The 13,743-nt window shown below is 50.5% G+C and overlaps 2 protein-coding genes across 2 annotated transcripts; one reads left to right on the plus strand and one right to left on the minus strand.

Moving 5' to 3' along the window:
• Positions 1-35: 35 nt before the first annotated feature.
• On the minus strand, positions 36-6,377 carry chsE (chitin synthase class Va). Its single transcript, XM_040952002.2, has 4 exons — positions 5,946-6,377; positions 5,696-5,884; positions 416-5,643; positions 36-363 (listed from the first exon to the last, which is right to left on the minus strand). Exons 1-4 carry the CDS (start codon positions 6,053-6,055, stop codon positions 332-334), a joined length of 5,559 nt encoding a protein of 1,852 aa, XP_040818125.2. The 5' UTR covers positions 6,056-6,377; the 3' UTR covers positions 36-331.
• Positions 6,378-7,919: 1,542 nt separating this feature from the next.
• csmB (putative chitin synthase) lies at positions 7,920-13,376 on the plus strand (the record flags this gene model as incomplete). Its single annotated transcript, XM_040950905.2, has 4 exons — positions 7,920-8,215; positions 8,268-11,855; positions 11,913-13,219; positions 13,279-13,376. 4 exons carry the CDS (start codon positions 7,920-7,922, stop codon positions 13,374-13,376), a joined length of 5,289 nt encoding a protein of 1,762 aa, XP_040817542.2.
• Positions 13,377-13,743: the final 367 nt, after the last annotated feature.

Here is a 13,743-nt window from a genome sequence, read left to right on the forward strand (position 1 = left end):
TTTCAGAATAGATTAATATAATACCTACGATGGATCCAACACTCGACATCCACATGGATCACAAGTCAAACACCAGAGACAATATCTGGGAATTATCGATTTCAAGGATGCAGGTAATAATTTTATGAGGCAAAAGACGAAATGTTCAAGAAAATCAAGGGCCGAAAGGAAATCGCTGCGCAAAGCTCTCATCCATGCATAAGTTCGCTTGTAAAAAGAAGACAAATCAAGACACCAAAAGAATTAATAACACATGTTGGTCGAATGAATCCTATGTCCACACCTCCGACGAAATACAGGAAACGGAATGGTGTAAAAGTAGATAGATCCTTCAAAGAACTCCCGATAGAACGGCTTCGGTGGCTGCATATCTGTTAGTTGTGTCCATTAAGATATCGAGGAGATTATCACTTACCAGAATTGATGTATGGACGCTTGGCGTCCAGGTTGACATCGAACCGCCTTTCGAGCTCCTGCTTGACGGTCTTCTTCGAGACCTTCATCAAGTCTGCAGTCGACAAGATCTTACGGATCTCTTCGAGAATCTCATCATCAGGAGGGAGATGGCTGAGGTCTTCCATACCAAAGTTGCTCATCATTTCAGACGGGGCAGCTGAGTAACGAGCGCCACCGCCTCCAAGGGGCAAGTCGAGTTGCGAGACCGGGCGCGAGCCGGTATGGTACCCATACTCTGATTGCGGGAAGGGAGGCAGTCTGGTGCCGTAGGAGTGTGCAGAGAATTCAGATCGGTCATCGCGTGAAGTCTGGGATTCCCACAGCTCGGCTTGGTAGTCTTCCCAGATCTTCTTGGGAATGGAGTCGGGGTCGAATTTGCCTTCGTCGGAAATAACAACCTTGCGACCTTTCTCTCCGGTGATAACACGGGTATTACCCCAGGAGAAATCGTCCATATTCCAGAAGGAGTACAGAGGCAAAGCAAGGGAGAAAATGGGAATGGCCAGGAGGTAGATCAACATCCAGCCAATCATTTCCCACCTGCGCCTAACGAGGAAGATCAAGGCCTGTAGACCGTAGATGACACCAAGAAGAATAAAAGAGGTGATGGGCAGCACATCTGGTTGAGTCACACACCAGTAGATCAGGTAAGCGATATAGGCAACCGTGACTGGCTGAATGACTGTCATGAGCAAATCGATGAGCACAATGAATCGCATGCTGAAACAGCAGAAACCACACAGTTGTTGCAGCGGAATCAACTCCATCAAGTTGTGAACCGTAGAATTGATCCACCGGCGACGTTGGGAAAGGAAGACAGCAAAGCTTTCCGGTGCAACTGTCCAGGCATGACAACGGAAGATGTACTTTGTCTTGAACTTCGGGTGATGCTTGATAAGAAGTGTTGTCAAGTAGCGATCTTCACCAAGGTGCAGCAGATTCTTCATGTGGAGGGTATCGACGCGTATTTCCGAGTAGGCCTCGACAACAGCCTTACTGACAAAGAGAGGCGTTCCGTTCTCCGCTGTGCGGACACGATACATAGTGAAACAACCGGGCAAGCAAGTGACGGATCCAAACAAACTCTCGAATGCCTTCGTCAGGTTGTGAGAGATGTAGTATTCGTAAACCTGGATCATTGTCACCATGGAGGTCTTGGCGTTAGACAAAGATGTCTCTCCACAGGCACCAATAAGACGCGTATCAGAGAGGAATGCCGAAACAAACCGTGTGGCGGCATCGGGCGCCACCATGGTATCAGCGTCGACCTGCAAAATATACTCGTAGAATTGCGGATTGACGCCGATAATGTTCCGGATGTGATGATGCATCTCAAGCTCCATGGGGCTCATCGGCAAGTTGTAGTGAACACGGTTGAGGAAGCGCATAAGAACCATCTGGGAATCACGTTTTCCGCGGTTACCAGGACGGGACACTTCAGAAGGCTTGCCAACTTTTACAACAACCAGGAAAGGAACGATGTGGCCCTGGACTTCGTAGAGACCAGAATAGAGCTTTGCCATATTATGCTGCTTCATACCCTCGCCCAGACTCTCAAAGCTGAGCGGTTCAGGATCCACAGATTCGGGGACACCCAAAATGTCAAGGACAATGCGGGGAGTCGGACGATCGTTGCCCTGGCCAATAATCATACCATCACAAATAACGAGCAGTAGCTTGCGCTTATCGTCATAGCGCATGCGAGCCATAGAGTCCATGGCACGGCGCAGTGACTCTTCGTCTTCAGTGTAAACCGGGACTTGGCAAATGATGAATTTGTCCAAATTCTCCGGAAGGTTCTTCCTTCCGAATTGCAGAGCAGCTAAGAATTTGAAGCCAATAATGGAAACAAGCATGATCGAAATGGCGAGAATGAAGTATCGCGCAAACTGACAGCGAACCGAGTCTCGAGTGTCAACCTTGCCAATGAAGAAGAGGTTGTCAAGGCAAAGTTGCATTCGGGACCTAAGTGCCGTGTCGAAGTTCAAGTCTTCCCAATACTTGGTCACATCATATCCAGCCTTTCCCTGGAAGATATCGACAAGCAGAGGGCTCATGTAATCGGTATCAACAGTGCCGGTGGCGTTCTTTCCTGTTGGCCGGCGGGGTACTCGGGGCCCGGCAATGTAATAGGTCAGGTCGTAGATTTTGCCGTTGATACTTGCAACTTTCTTGGAATCGTCGGTCGCCAGCTTCTTCATTGCCTTTTCAGTATAACCAATGTAACCTTTCTTGTAATTCGCGCGCATCATAACCATTTGTTCATAGAACCAATCAGCGCGGGAGTCGTTAGTCCAATAGCGGAAATCGTGGTACTTGGCATTTATATCGAAGCTGGTGCTGGACGTTGTGGCTGCGGAATCATTCAGATTTGATCGATAGTCCAAGGGTACGCTGGGGTCCACTGTCCCACTGACACCCTGGCATAAAGCCGAGACTTGAACAGGAAAAAGATTGGTAGCGTCAGTGCCGGCATAGGTCTTCAGTGACTTCTGGGGAACAATGTCAGGGAAGTGGGATGGCATGAAACTTCCGAGGTTGAAAACCACTCCTCGGATGGCAACATAGGAGTCTGCTGTACCCGCACCATTCTTGCCGCTGAGCTCTGCCGTGTTGTAAACGGCCTGAGTTGGACAAACTACTCCAGGGAAACCAACAATCATGAAAACTGCTACACCACAGGCAAACCAAATGATCATGTTGATAGCGAGTTTTTCACGCCAGGCAATCCGCACGTCCTTGCGCTTCATTCGCCCAACGAACCGGATCACAAAATCGGGAATGAAGAATGTGAGGAGATAGACAAGGAACATCCAACGACGACGTCCCGGAGAGGTCGGAGCCTCGTCGACCTCCTCCATCTTCTTTTCGTTGTTCTTCTCAAGCATTTGCTCTTTAGTGTCAAGATTCTTGAACATATCACCGGAATTGAACGCGGAACCTCCGGCATCAGAGCGTCCATCCAGTTCGCGACTACCAAAGTAGCCTTGTTTAGGATCATCCCCATAAATAAAAGCACCCGGAGAAGGGTCGGTGGGGTGAAGAAGGCGAAGTTTGGAGTCCGGGTTTCCACCGGCGGTTTGGAAGCCATCGCCTTGATCAGCACCAGTATTTCCATAGGATGGTACCACGCCCTCGCCCACTTTGGCGATGTCTGCCCAGCATCGTTCGCTCAAGAAAACACCGGTGCTACCGACACGAGCTTCGTTGCCAGGCCATCGCTTCTCGTCGAGAACAACCTCTGACTTTTCGCGGTCGCTTCCCACCACAACATTGCCGATGTCAGCGAGGCCAAGGAACTCTCCGAACGGAAGGAAGACACTATAATCGGCGTTCCGGAGCCGCGAGCTAATTTCGGCGATACCGAATGTTTGGACCTGCATCCGTACACACTTGCTGTCGAACTGGTTGGCAATGCGACGATCATTGGGCTTGAGGCAAATGACAAAATAGGGATTGAGGTTCGAGGAGCTCAGGCATTTGTTCACAATCTCCAGGCCAGAGAGGAACTGGCCGGCGGCTCCCTGAGCTGGTCCGGAAGGCATTCCGCTCTTCCGGCCGCTGGCTCTCTTGGATCCTGCAACTTGGCTTTCGGGTTCGTCCCCTTCCTCGCTTTCGGGGTGGGTACTTGGGGCTGCGAAACGGGATGGGGGTCCGGTCTTGCGTCTAGCCATGCTGGGCATGCGCAGTGGCTTTGAGCTCACCTGGGCCTGCATGATTGCGGTCTTTTCTTGCGGGTGGGATATGGTCTGCAAAGCTTCCTGGTGGAACAGCTCACGCACAAAGTCACTCCGGGTAGAGCGCATCAAGTTCATCAAATCTCCCGAGATAACCTCTCCATTCTCCTCGAGCAGGCCGGTGGTGGAGTAGTCCACCTCGCCGGCGAAATGCTTGACGGTGAACGCACTTCGGGTCTGGGACATATAGCCACCTGACCCACTGGTGCCACCCACAGAGATGGCGGGGTTCTTGTTCTCGAAGCGCTTTCGCACACTGTCCAGGAACTGTGCATCGGATCTTCCACGACGGGTTTGGTCATCCAAGATACTCAACAGACCGTTGCCATGCTTCAGCAGACCACGCACGGTGTCGGTGTTATCAAAATAGCTTGTCGCAGCTACTGTGATCTCCTCACGGTCCAGAATATCTGCTTTGTGATCGAAGAACGACTGGAGGCAGTAGTTGTAGAGCGATTCAGTTGCGGCATTGCTCAGAAGCTGATCGAGAGTGGACCCTGTGGAAGGGGCTTGAGCAAAACCGGGGAAATCAACAATGGAGATGGTATTGGCGACACTGTCTTCGGCTGCACAGAGCCTTTGGTTCACGGTTTCAATGACGTAGGTCACTAGGAGAGAATAAATAGTACGAGCAAATGCATCAGCATTCTCTCGCGCTCCCTTTGGGTCCAGCATGACCGTCACCCGCTCGCGGTGGATCGTCTTCGTCCGGTAACCAAGGCTATTTTCCAGAGCATCAACACTGAGACCCAAGAACGCGGCGACGTTGTCGAGGACCTCCTTATTCTTCACCACCGTTACGCTCTCGCCACCCTCGTGGGAATAGCCGCCACTTTCCTCCGCACCAGTGGTGGTAGACTGACCCATGGCGAATTCGAGTTGCCCAATGTGAAGGATACTGGCCAGGATCTGGCAGATCTCGGCAATTTCCCCTCTGGAAAATTCCAACTTCCGCAGCGCGGTTTTGAAGTGCTGGAAGCCCTCCGTATCATTGATTCCGACCTTCAGCTGAGTTGGATGGCCGAGATAGCGCCAGCGTTTGTGGCTGACAGTTCCACCCGACAGCCTGCTACCAGTTTGGACATGGATGCTATTCTCAAATCCCAGGTGTGCCTTCTCTTGCGCACTTGTTCCAGCAAGCAAATAGTACAGCGCATGGAAGCTTCGCTCTCCCGTAGGCACCGAAGAAATACGGCTTCGCTCCAATCGGTAGTCGATGATCTTACCACCGATCAAGGTGGGGTTCACGGAGGATGACCCATCATATTGAAGCTCAAGGAAAATACCAGCCTTTGAAGCGGTCGGTGTGGTGACGGATTTGGTAGTTGTAAGAGTGTCGAATACAAAGGCGGCATATGAGAGTTTAGAGGAGAGGGGGGTCGATGAAAAGGATAAGAACGAAGACAGCAAGTGTGAGCGAATGGTCGTTTTTCCAGATCCACTCTCTCCTCTTTAATCGAACGTTAGATGTAGACTTTATATAGAGAGTTGATTCCACTTACAAAAACACAACGGCTTGGTTCTCAGCGCGCGCACCCAGACGAGTGAAGGCGCGGCGCGCGAGATCTTCCGCTTCGCCCGCAGCACTTCCCTCTTTTCCACCATCGGGTCCTTTAGTCGCCGATGAATATGTATTCAGAGCAATGAGGGCCTGAGACGACAGGTGTGCAGTTGGTAATCCAACATGAAACCTAAGACGCAAGTTAGCTACACCGATATTATACCCATCAACGGGATTGGGGATCGCCATACCGACTAGCGAGATGGGCTGTGAGATGTGTATCAGACTGCAGGTGGGCGGGCAATGAGGGGAGTGAGGGCTGAGCGTGTGCCGGGCCACTCCCCGAGAAGGTGTTGGCCATATCTAGATCCCCTCAGTTGAGATCTGAGGGCGCGAACGAGTGTACGACGGGCAATCGGGACGTCAAGTATCGACGAAGCGAGTGGCTTAGGAAGCCTCGCAGTAATGGAACGACCGTGGAGCGAGACGAACAGGAATGCCTGGTAGACTTTGCGGAATAAAGACCCCTAGCAACAGATCGAGATGGTACGCATCGGGGTGCCGAGGGGCGCAAAGATTCGACGAATTTGTTATTTGAGGTGCAATGGCGAGAGTATAGGGTGAACGAGTGAGCGATACAAGAATCGAAGCGGAAGCAGAAGCAGAAGCAGAAGCAGAAAATCAAACGCCCAGAATGCAAGATCACAAAGGGAAAAAAGGCAACAAATCGATAAGAGGTCGGGGGGGATGTGTATTTTACCATACAACACAAATTACTAGCTCGGTCGCTAAGAATAGGTGAACCTCGGGCATACCGATTAAACAGGGTCTATTTGGGGATTATTGGATATTTGATTGGGTTCGGCTTCATTGGACGTGTCTCGGGTGGAATCCACTCGAGCTGATAATGTTCCCACAATAATGATATTTGAGAGACACGCAAGAGTCAGAGATATAAAAGTTGGAAATACGAAGTACAAAATAGCAAAATAGAAACAAAATACACGGATCAGAAAAAGCCGGTTTTGAATCCTTTTTTAATATATATTAATTAGTCTCATTTTGAGAGAGATCTCCACTCCAGCTGTTACAGAGCTACAGCACATGTACTCCGTACGGAGTACGGAGTACTCTGTACCACAATGTATATACATACATAGTCGGTACACGGTCCAGGTCCCTGGAACATGTCAGCTTCCATATTTTCAGCAATATTGACCTCCTTGCAAGGGACATATCAAAAACTCTAAAATAAATATGAGCCGGAATATGAGCCAGAATATGAGCCAGAATACAATGGATAAAAGGTCTGAAACTAGGGGGTTCGGTCTAAGAAGATAAAGTGGTTCGACATTCTCGCGACAATAAATAAGCCAGTAAACAAGCTAGTAGAGGTGGTACAGTGGATCAAGTCTCCGATCATACACTGTGTGGCGAAACTAGTCATCCGGTAGAGAAAAACATGTGAGACATGAGACATCCCAAATATAGTGCACATGTGCTATAGTTACCATAACTAACCTATTAATACATTAAATACAGATAATACACAGAATACAAAGAATACAATACCCCATCTATCACCCTCTATGGGGTTCTGGGTCCCCGGGTGACTGTCTATCTGGGACATTTTCATTGGTTGGAACTTATCAAGCAGAAGCTCATCAGGGTGAAAGAGCAACAAACATCCCATGGTTTCAAACTTACAGGGGAAAATCCCGTCTCTTCCAATACAAATACAGGGAGTTCAAATAAAACCTAGGCCATGTCAACATTTGAAATTAGACAGAAATTTGAATCGTACGTATGCAATGGTTTTGCTCTTCATTAAGACCAAAAAAATAATGTCAAAAGCTTAACTACTTGACTGCAAAAGATCGAAACGATCGTCAGGATCGACGGTATTTTTCCATATCCCGTAATTTTCAACTCCATCGATTTCTTTCTCCCCACGCCTAACTTCTTAGTTGTTTTGTCTTCTTCCTCATCCATTCAGGAGTTCCGTCTCCAGTCGCTCGCTCAATTATCCAAATCCTTGATCGTCCAACCCTGACCTACTCTAACTCCAACTCTCTTACAACCTCTACACGCCAACTCTCACTGTGCATTTAGCGAGACAACCGACCAACACGAAAAGAGTGTACCCTCATGCGGTTGTGATAACGAACAGGCCGGACATCGCATCTTGCCGTTAACATCGTTGACCCTCCGACCTCACGTTCATCATGTCGAACCGTTATTCGGTCTTCTCCACCCAGTCCACGGGTCTCTCGGCCGGACCCAGACCACAACATGGAACTCAGGTGTCAACAACAACATTATTGAATGCCCTCCATTCTTTTTATACTGCAGGTCAACCATATCAACTAGACTCGGCCACGACTCTGGTTGTGAATACATGGGTGACCGCAGCAACCACTTTACCCGATGGCCGAACTGGCGCCACGGTCGACCGTGATCTAGCTATCAGAGCTTGGGAACATGCCCGACGCCGCGCTGAGGATGGCTGCGTTGTCCTAGGGTATGTTTGAAAGGGCATTTATCTGAAAATTATGAGTACTAACATGGAATAGCGCTCTTCATCAATCCACACCCTCATTGCTAGAACCGTTTATTACGGCGATCCCGGTGGAAACACCCGAGGTAGCTCTGATCGCGCTCTCCGCTCTACGACCCTTCCTCACTGCAGTTACCTCGTTCAACCCATCCTACTCTCTTCATTCGGCATTGGCCGCCACTTACACTTTGTCTTTGCAAGGATCCGTCGTTGGTCTCTCCTTCGCCTTGTCCACCTCCGGCATTAATGTGCACAGGGGTCTCCTGGAAATTCAACCGGAGACCGGCTACCGTGCGTTTGATGCCTTCTACTATCTCCTCACCTCTACATCGACGGCTGCGGAGCGTGAATTTTTGGACCTGAAAGACCCGGCTGCATATACCTTGCTCAACCGATCAAACACGTATGATCCTCCACACTATCTACCCACAGCCGACGATGCTGCTGCAGCAGAAGATTTCCGTGCTTCCTTAAAAGCTATTGGCATCAAAGGTGCTGCTCAGCGAGGCTTACTCTCAGTCCTTGCTGGTCTCCTTAAACTCGGCAATTCAGTTGGGTTCGAGGTGGACCAGGAAGATCTAGAAGAAGTCTGTGAGGATGCTGGAGGTCTTCTGGGAATTGATCCAGAGATCCTCCTTCATAAATGTTCCACTGATGAGCGGGAAGTATTGATCGTCGGAATCTACGAGGCTCTGGTAGATTGGGTCATCAGCAAAGCAAACGAAGCCATCACAGCTGAGATTCAGGTTGCATTGGAGAACGATTCCAGCAACGGCGGCGGTGCAGCACAATGGTCAAACGATGACACTGTCAACCTGACTGTAGTCGATATCCCACGACCAGCTCTCGGTAAAGCGATCATGATGAGAGGCATCTTTGATGATGGTCTTGGTCTCAATGCAGAAATGAAGGATGATGGAATTCCCCTCCCGCCCATTGGAGCTTCTGTCGTTAGTGAAATGAACTCCGCAGTGGCCCAAGTTGAACCAGACCTCAACATCACCACAGGCCTTGCCGGGCGAGAACGGGAACACGATCTTGACAAGCGGCAGGGGGTACTAGAAAAGGTTGGTGTTGAACTTGAGATTGACGCCTTTCTCCGACGCATTCTATTCCCGGTTGATACCGAAGGTATCTCCGTAGGAAAACGCGGCCGATTCGATCTTCCCACCACTCTCAACAGTAGCCGTGTCTGGTACCACCTCTCCCTCCATCCGACTGATGACATGCCAGAGCAGCTCGCGTCATCGGCACCTACAGCATGGTCTGCCGGTGCAGTCTCCCGCCAATTGCGAGACTGGCGACTCCCAGAATGGGCCAACCGTCGCTTGAAGCAACTCGATTTCACCGCTGATTTCGACGTGGAAGAGTTTGTCGGTCGCTATGCTCGACTTGGCTGCGCCGAAGGCCAGGATGGTGTTGAGAACTGGATCATCGAGAGAGGCTGGAGCAATGGTGATGCTGTCGTCGGTGAGCAGCGCGTGTGGATGCGCGAGGGGGCATGGTGGGAAGCGGAGAGTATGCTGGATCTTAAGCCAGAAGAGACTCACGTGAATCCGTTTATGTACGGCCCTGCGTTGTACGAGCCCGGCTTCACCCCAGATGGCACTGCCATCCATGAAAATTCCAATCTTCTAGGCATGCCACCTGGTGGTGCCGTGGCCCCGAGTGTGATGGGCGGTGCCAAATCCATTGCCCCCAGTGCGCCATTCACCAACGCTGCTAATGCTGGTGACTACGGCTTGGGACGGAAAGGTGACGATAAAAAAGGAGACATTGCGTACTACGACGAATATGGCCGCTACATTGGCGAATTCGACCCTGAGTTTGGTGATCCGAAGCACATTGAGAAGAAAACCATACCCTGGAGCCGTCGACTCTGGACTGGTTTTGTCTGGGCCCTGACGTTCTGGATTCCTTCTTTCGTGCTTCGATACGTTGGCCGTATGAAACGCCCGGATGTCCGCCTGGCCTGGCGAGAAAAGCTCGTCCTTGTGTTATTGATTCTATTATTTAACGCCCTCGTCTGCTTCTATATCATTGCATTTGGTGACCTTCTCTGTCCCAACAAGGACAAAGCCTGGAATGAGAGGGAGGTCAGCTGGCACACAACCGACAATAACTTCTTCGTCGGCATCCACGGCCGTGTCTACGACATCAGCAAGTTCTGGCGCACACAACACAGTGACATAACTGGAGAAGACACAAGCTCGGACAACATGAAGCAATTTGGAGGACAGCTTTTAGATGCCTACTTCCCGCCTCCTCTCAACCGTTATTGTGCCCCATTTGTTACATCGGATACGCTCGCCCTCCAGCACAACAACACAGATGCTATCGCGCTTTCTACGGCCGAGCACAAATCTGGGGCACAGTCATTGACCACAACCACGGCACTCCACAAGGATACCTGGTATGAAAAGAAATTCTTGCCAAAGATTGCTACATACTACAAGGGTGACGTGGTTTGGACAAGAAAGACCATCCAGAAGCAGGCCAACGATGATTCTCGCTACTGGGTTATCAAGGACCAAAAGGTGTATGACTTGACCGACTACTTCTACACACTCAAAAGGATGAACAATCTCGCCCAATACAGTTGGCTACCGTCGGCTGTGACTACTCTCTTCAAGAACAACATGGGTGAGGATGTCACCGACAAATGGCCGGATACAACGGATTTCAGGAATGCCCAGACATGTCTCGACTTTGTCTTCTATGTCGGCAAAGTTGATTTCCGTGAAAGTCCACGATGCACGGTCAACAACTGGATCCTGCTCACCTTCACCATTCTCATCTGCGCTGTCATCCTGATCAAGTTCCTGGCAGCTCTGCAGCTGGGATCCAAACGTCGGCCCACGCCTCAGGACAAATTTGTCATCTGTATGGTTCCTGCATATACTGAGGGTGAAAACGATCTCCGGAAAGGTCTTGACTCTCTTACTGCCTTACAGTACGACAACAAGAGAAAGCTAATCTTTGTCATCTGTGATGGTATGATTGTTGGTGGTGGAAATGACCGCCCCACGCCCAAGATCGTTCTGGACATTCTCGGTGTTGATCCTAAGATGGACCCACCGGCACTGCCGTGCAAATCACTCGGCCAGGGAAGTGAGCAGCTGAACTACGGCAAGGTTTACTCCGGACTGTATGAGTACGAAGGCAATGTCGTCCCTTACATTGTAGTCGTCAAGGTTGGCAAGGAATCCGAGCAGCGCAAGTCCAAACCTGGCAATCGTGGCAAGCGAGACACACAAGTCCTCCTCATGCAGTTCTTGAACCGTGTTCACCACCGCTCACCTATGTCGCCCCTTGAACTGGAAATGTTCCACCAAATCAACAACGTCATCGGTGTAGATCCAGAGCTGTATGAATACTGTCTCATGGTCGATGCAGATACCACTGTCAGGGAGGATTCTCTGAATCGCTTAGTTGCTGCGTGTGCAGCAGATGCCAAGATCGCCGGTATTTGCGGCGAGACTAGTCTTCAGAACGAGGAACGTAGTTGGTGGACGATGATTCAGGTTTACGAGTACTACATCTCGCATCACCTGGCTAAGGCATTTGAGTCACTCTTCGGCAGTGTTACCTGTCTTCCCGGATGGTAAGTCCCTATGAGCTTTTTTCTCTCTCAGGATAAAACTGATACTAACTGTGCTAGTTTCACCATGTATCGCCTTCGAACTGCGGACAAGGGACGTCCTCTCATCATCTCGGACAAAGTCATTCACGATTACGCTGACAATGATGTTGACACCCTCCACAAGAAGAACCTCCTGTCTCTTGGTGAGGATCGGTACCTAACAACCATCATGACTAAACATTTCCCAGCAATGTCGTACAAGTTTATTCCCGATGCCTACGCAAGCACAGCCGCCCCTGATACCTGGAGTGTGCTCATGTCGCAGAGACGCCGCTGGATCAACTCCACAATCCACAACCTCGTGGAACTGGCAGCTCTGGAAGATCTCTGCGGTTTCTGCTGTTTCAGTATGCGTTTCGTCGTTCTCGTCGATCTGGTGGGAACTCTCATCCTTCCCGCGACCTGCGTATACCTCACCTACCTGATCTACCTAGTTGCTAGCCACACTGGTCCCTTCCCTATGATCTCAATTATCATGCTGGCTGGTGTATATGGTCTACAGGCGATCATCTTCATTGTCAAACGGCAGTGGCAACATATCGGATGGATGATCATCTACCTTCTTGCGTACCCGATCTACAACTTCATCCTGCCGCTGTATGCCTTCTGGAAACAGGACGATTTCGGATGGGGTACCACCCGTATTGTCATCGGCGAGAAGGGCGACAAGCGAGTCATCGCCGTGGAAGATGAGCCCTTCGACCCACGCAGCATCCCACTCCAGCGCTGGGATGACTACGCCATGGCCAATAACCTCCCTGGCCGCCGCGGCGACCTCACCGCCAGCCAAGAGAAGGTCTACGCTGCTGGCCGATACGACGACATGGCTATGGAGATGGATGACATGCACTCGCAATATTCATCTGTCAAGCCAGCCTCCACCATTCTCACCGGATTCCCAGGCCAGGGCCGCCACCACCCATATCTACCCCCACAGTCGCCCGCACCCTTCGTCGGCGGCAACATGCCCGGCAACCGCAACTCGCACATGTCAAACTTCTCCCGCTACACGGATATGCCACAGGCGGGCGCTCAGATGGGTGGCCACTCTGCCCAGGCTTCCCGACACATGTCCCTGGGTGGCCTCAGCGCCTACCAGGACAATCCGATGGCCGCGAGCAGACACAGCGTGGGCATGATGCAGAGCAGCGATAACCTCCTCGGCAATTCTGGCTCCCGCAGCCCCCTGCCTCAGTACCCCTCTCGACCTGCTAGCACTGCCTTTGATTTCCGTGGTGCCAGTGGACCCGATGAGGGTGCCATTACCGAGGCAATTCGCGGCTGTCTGGCCGAGGTTGATCTAGATACTGTCACCAAAAAACAGGGTAAGTTTCCAACTTTATCTCGCCGATAATTTTACAGTTCACTAATCGTATCCCAATAGTCCGCGTTCTCGTCGAACACCGCCTGCAAACCTCGCTCACGGGCGACAAGCGAGCCTTCCTGGACCGACAGATCGACCAGGAATTGGCTAACATGTGATCTTCTTTTAACTTGTAATATGCACTCTGCATCCCCATTCATCTAGCACGTGTCTTTCTATTTTTTTCCATATGGGGTCTCGGCATATCTGGCGTTCTTAGGGGTTTGGGTCTCTTTTTTTTTCAAGCACAGCATCCAGCGTCCTGATCTTTGAGCTATTATGCTCTATAGTCTCCACTTAATGGGATCTTTTCTTCTAGCGCCCAGTGACAATAATATATGTTTTGATGATGTTGAATTGGGGCCTTGGTCGTTTTGTAGGTCTTGCATCGTAGAACCGAGAACTTCCATCTTGCGATCTCACTGTGTCCTACATTCCAGGTTGACACAAAGGTCGGAAATATATCGAGAGCTTGGGTATCGACAA

Source organism: Penicillium solitum, assembly GCF_028829755.1.
Source record: "Penicillium solitum strain IBT 25940 chromosome Unknown utg000001l_segment0_segment0, whole genome shotgun sequence".
NCBI classification, from domain to species: Eukaryota; Fungi; Ascomycota; class Eurotiomycetes; order Eurotiales; family Aspergillaceae; genus Penicillium; species Penicillium solitum.

What these genes read in the sequence shown, in the direction of transcription:
- chsE (XM_040952002.2), bottom strand. Translation starts at nt 6,055, where the DNA reads ATGGCCAACACCTTCTCGGGGAGTGGCCCGGCACACGCTCAGCCCTCA. An exon ending in AACCAAGCCGTTGTGTTTTT is followed by an intron (nt 5,644 to 5,695) that starts GTAAGTGGAATC and finishes GTTCGATTAAAG; the next exon opens with AGGAGAGAGTGGATCTGGAA. An exon ending in GCGTCCATACATCAATTCTG is followed by an intron (nt 364 to 415) that starts GTAAGTGATAAT and finishes ACAGATATGCAG; the next exon opens with CCACCGAAGCCGTTCTATCG.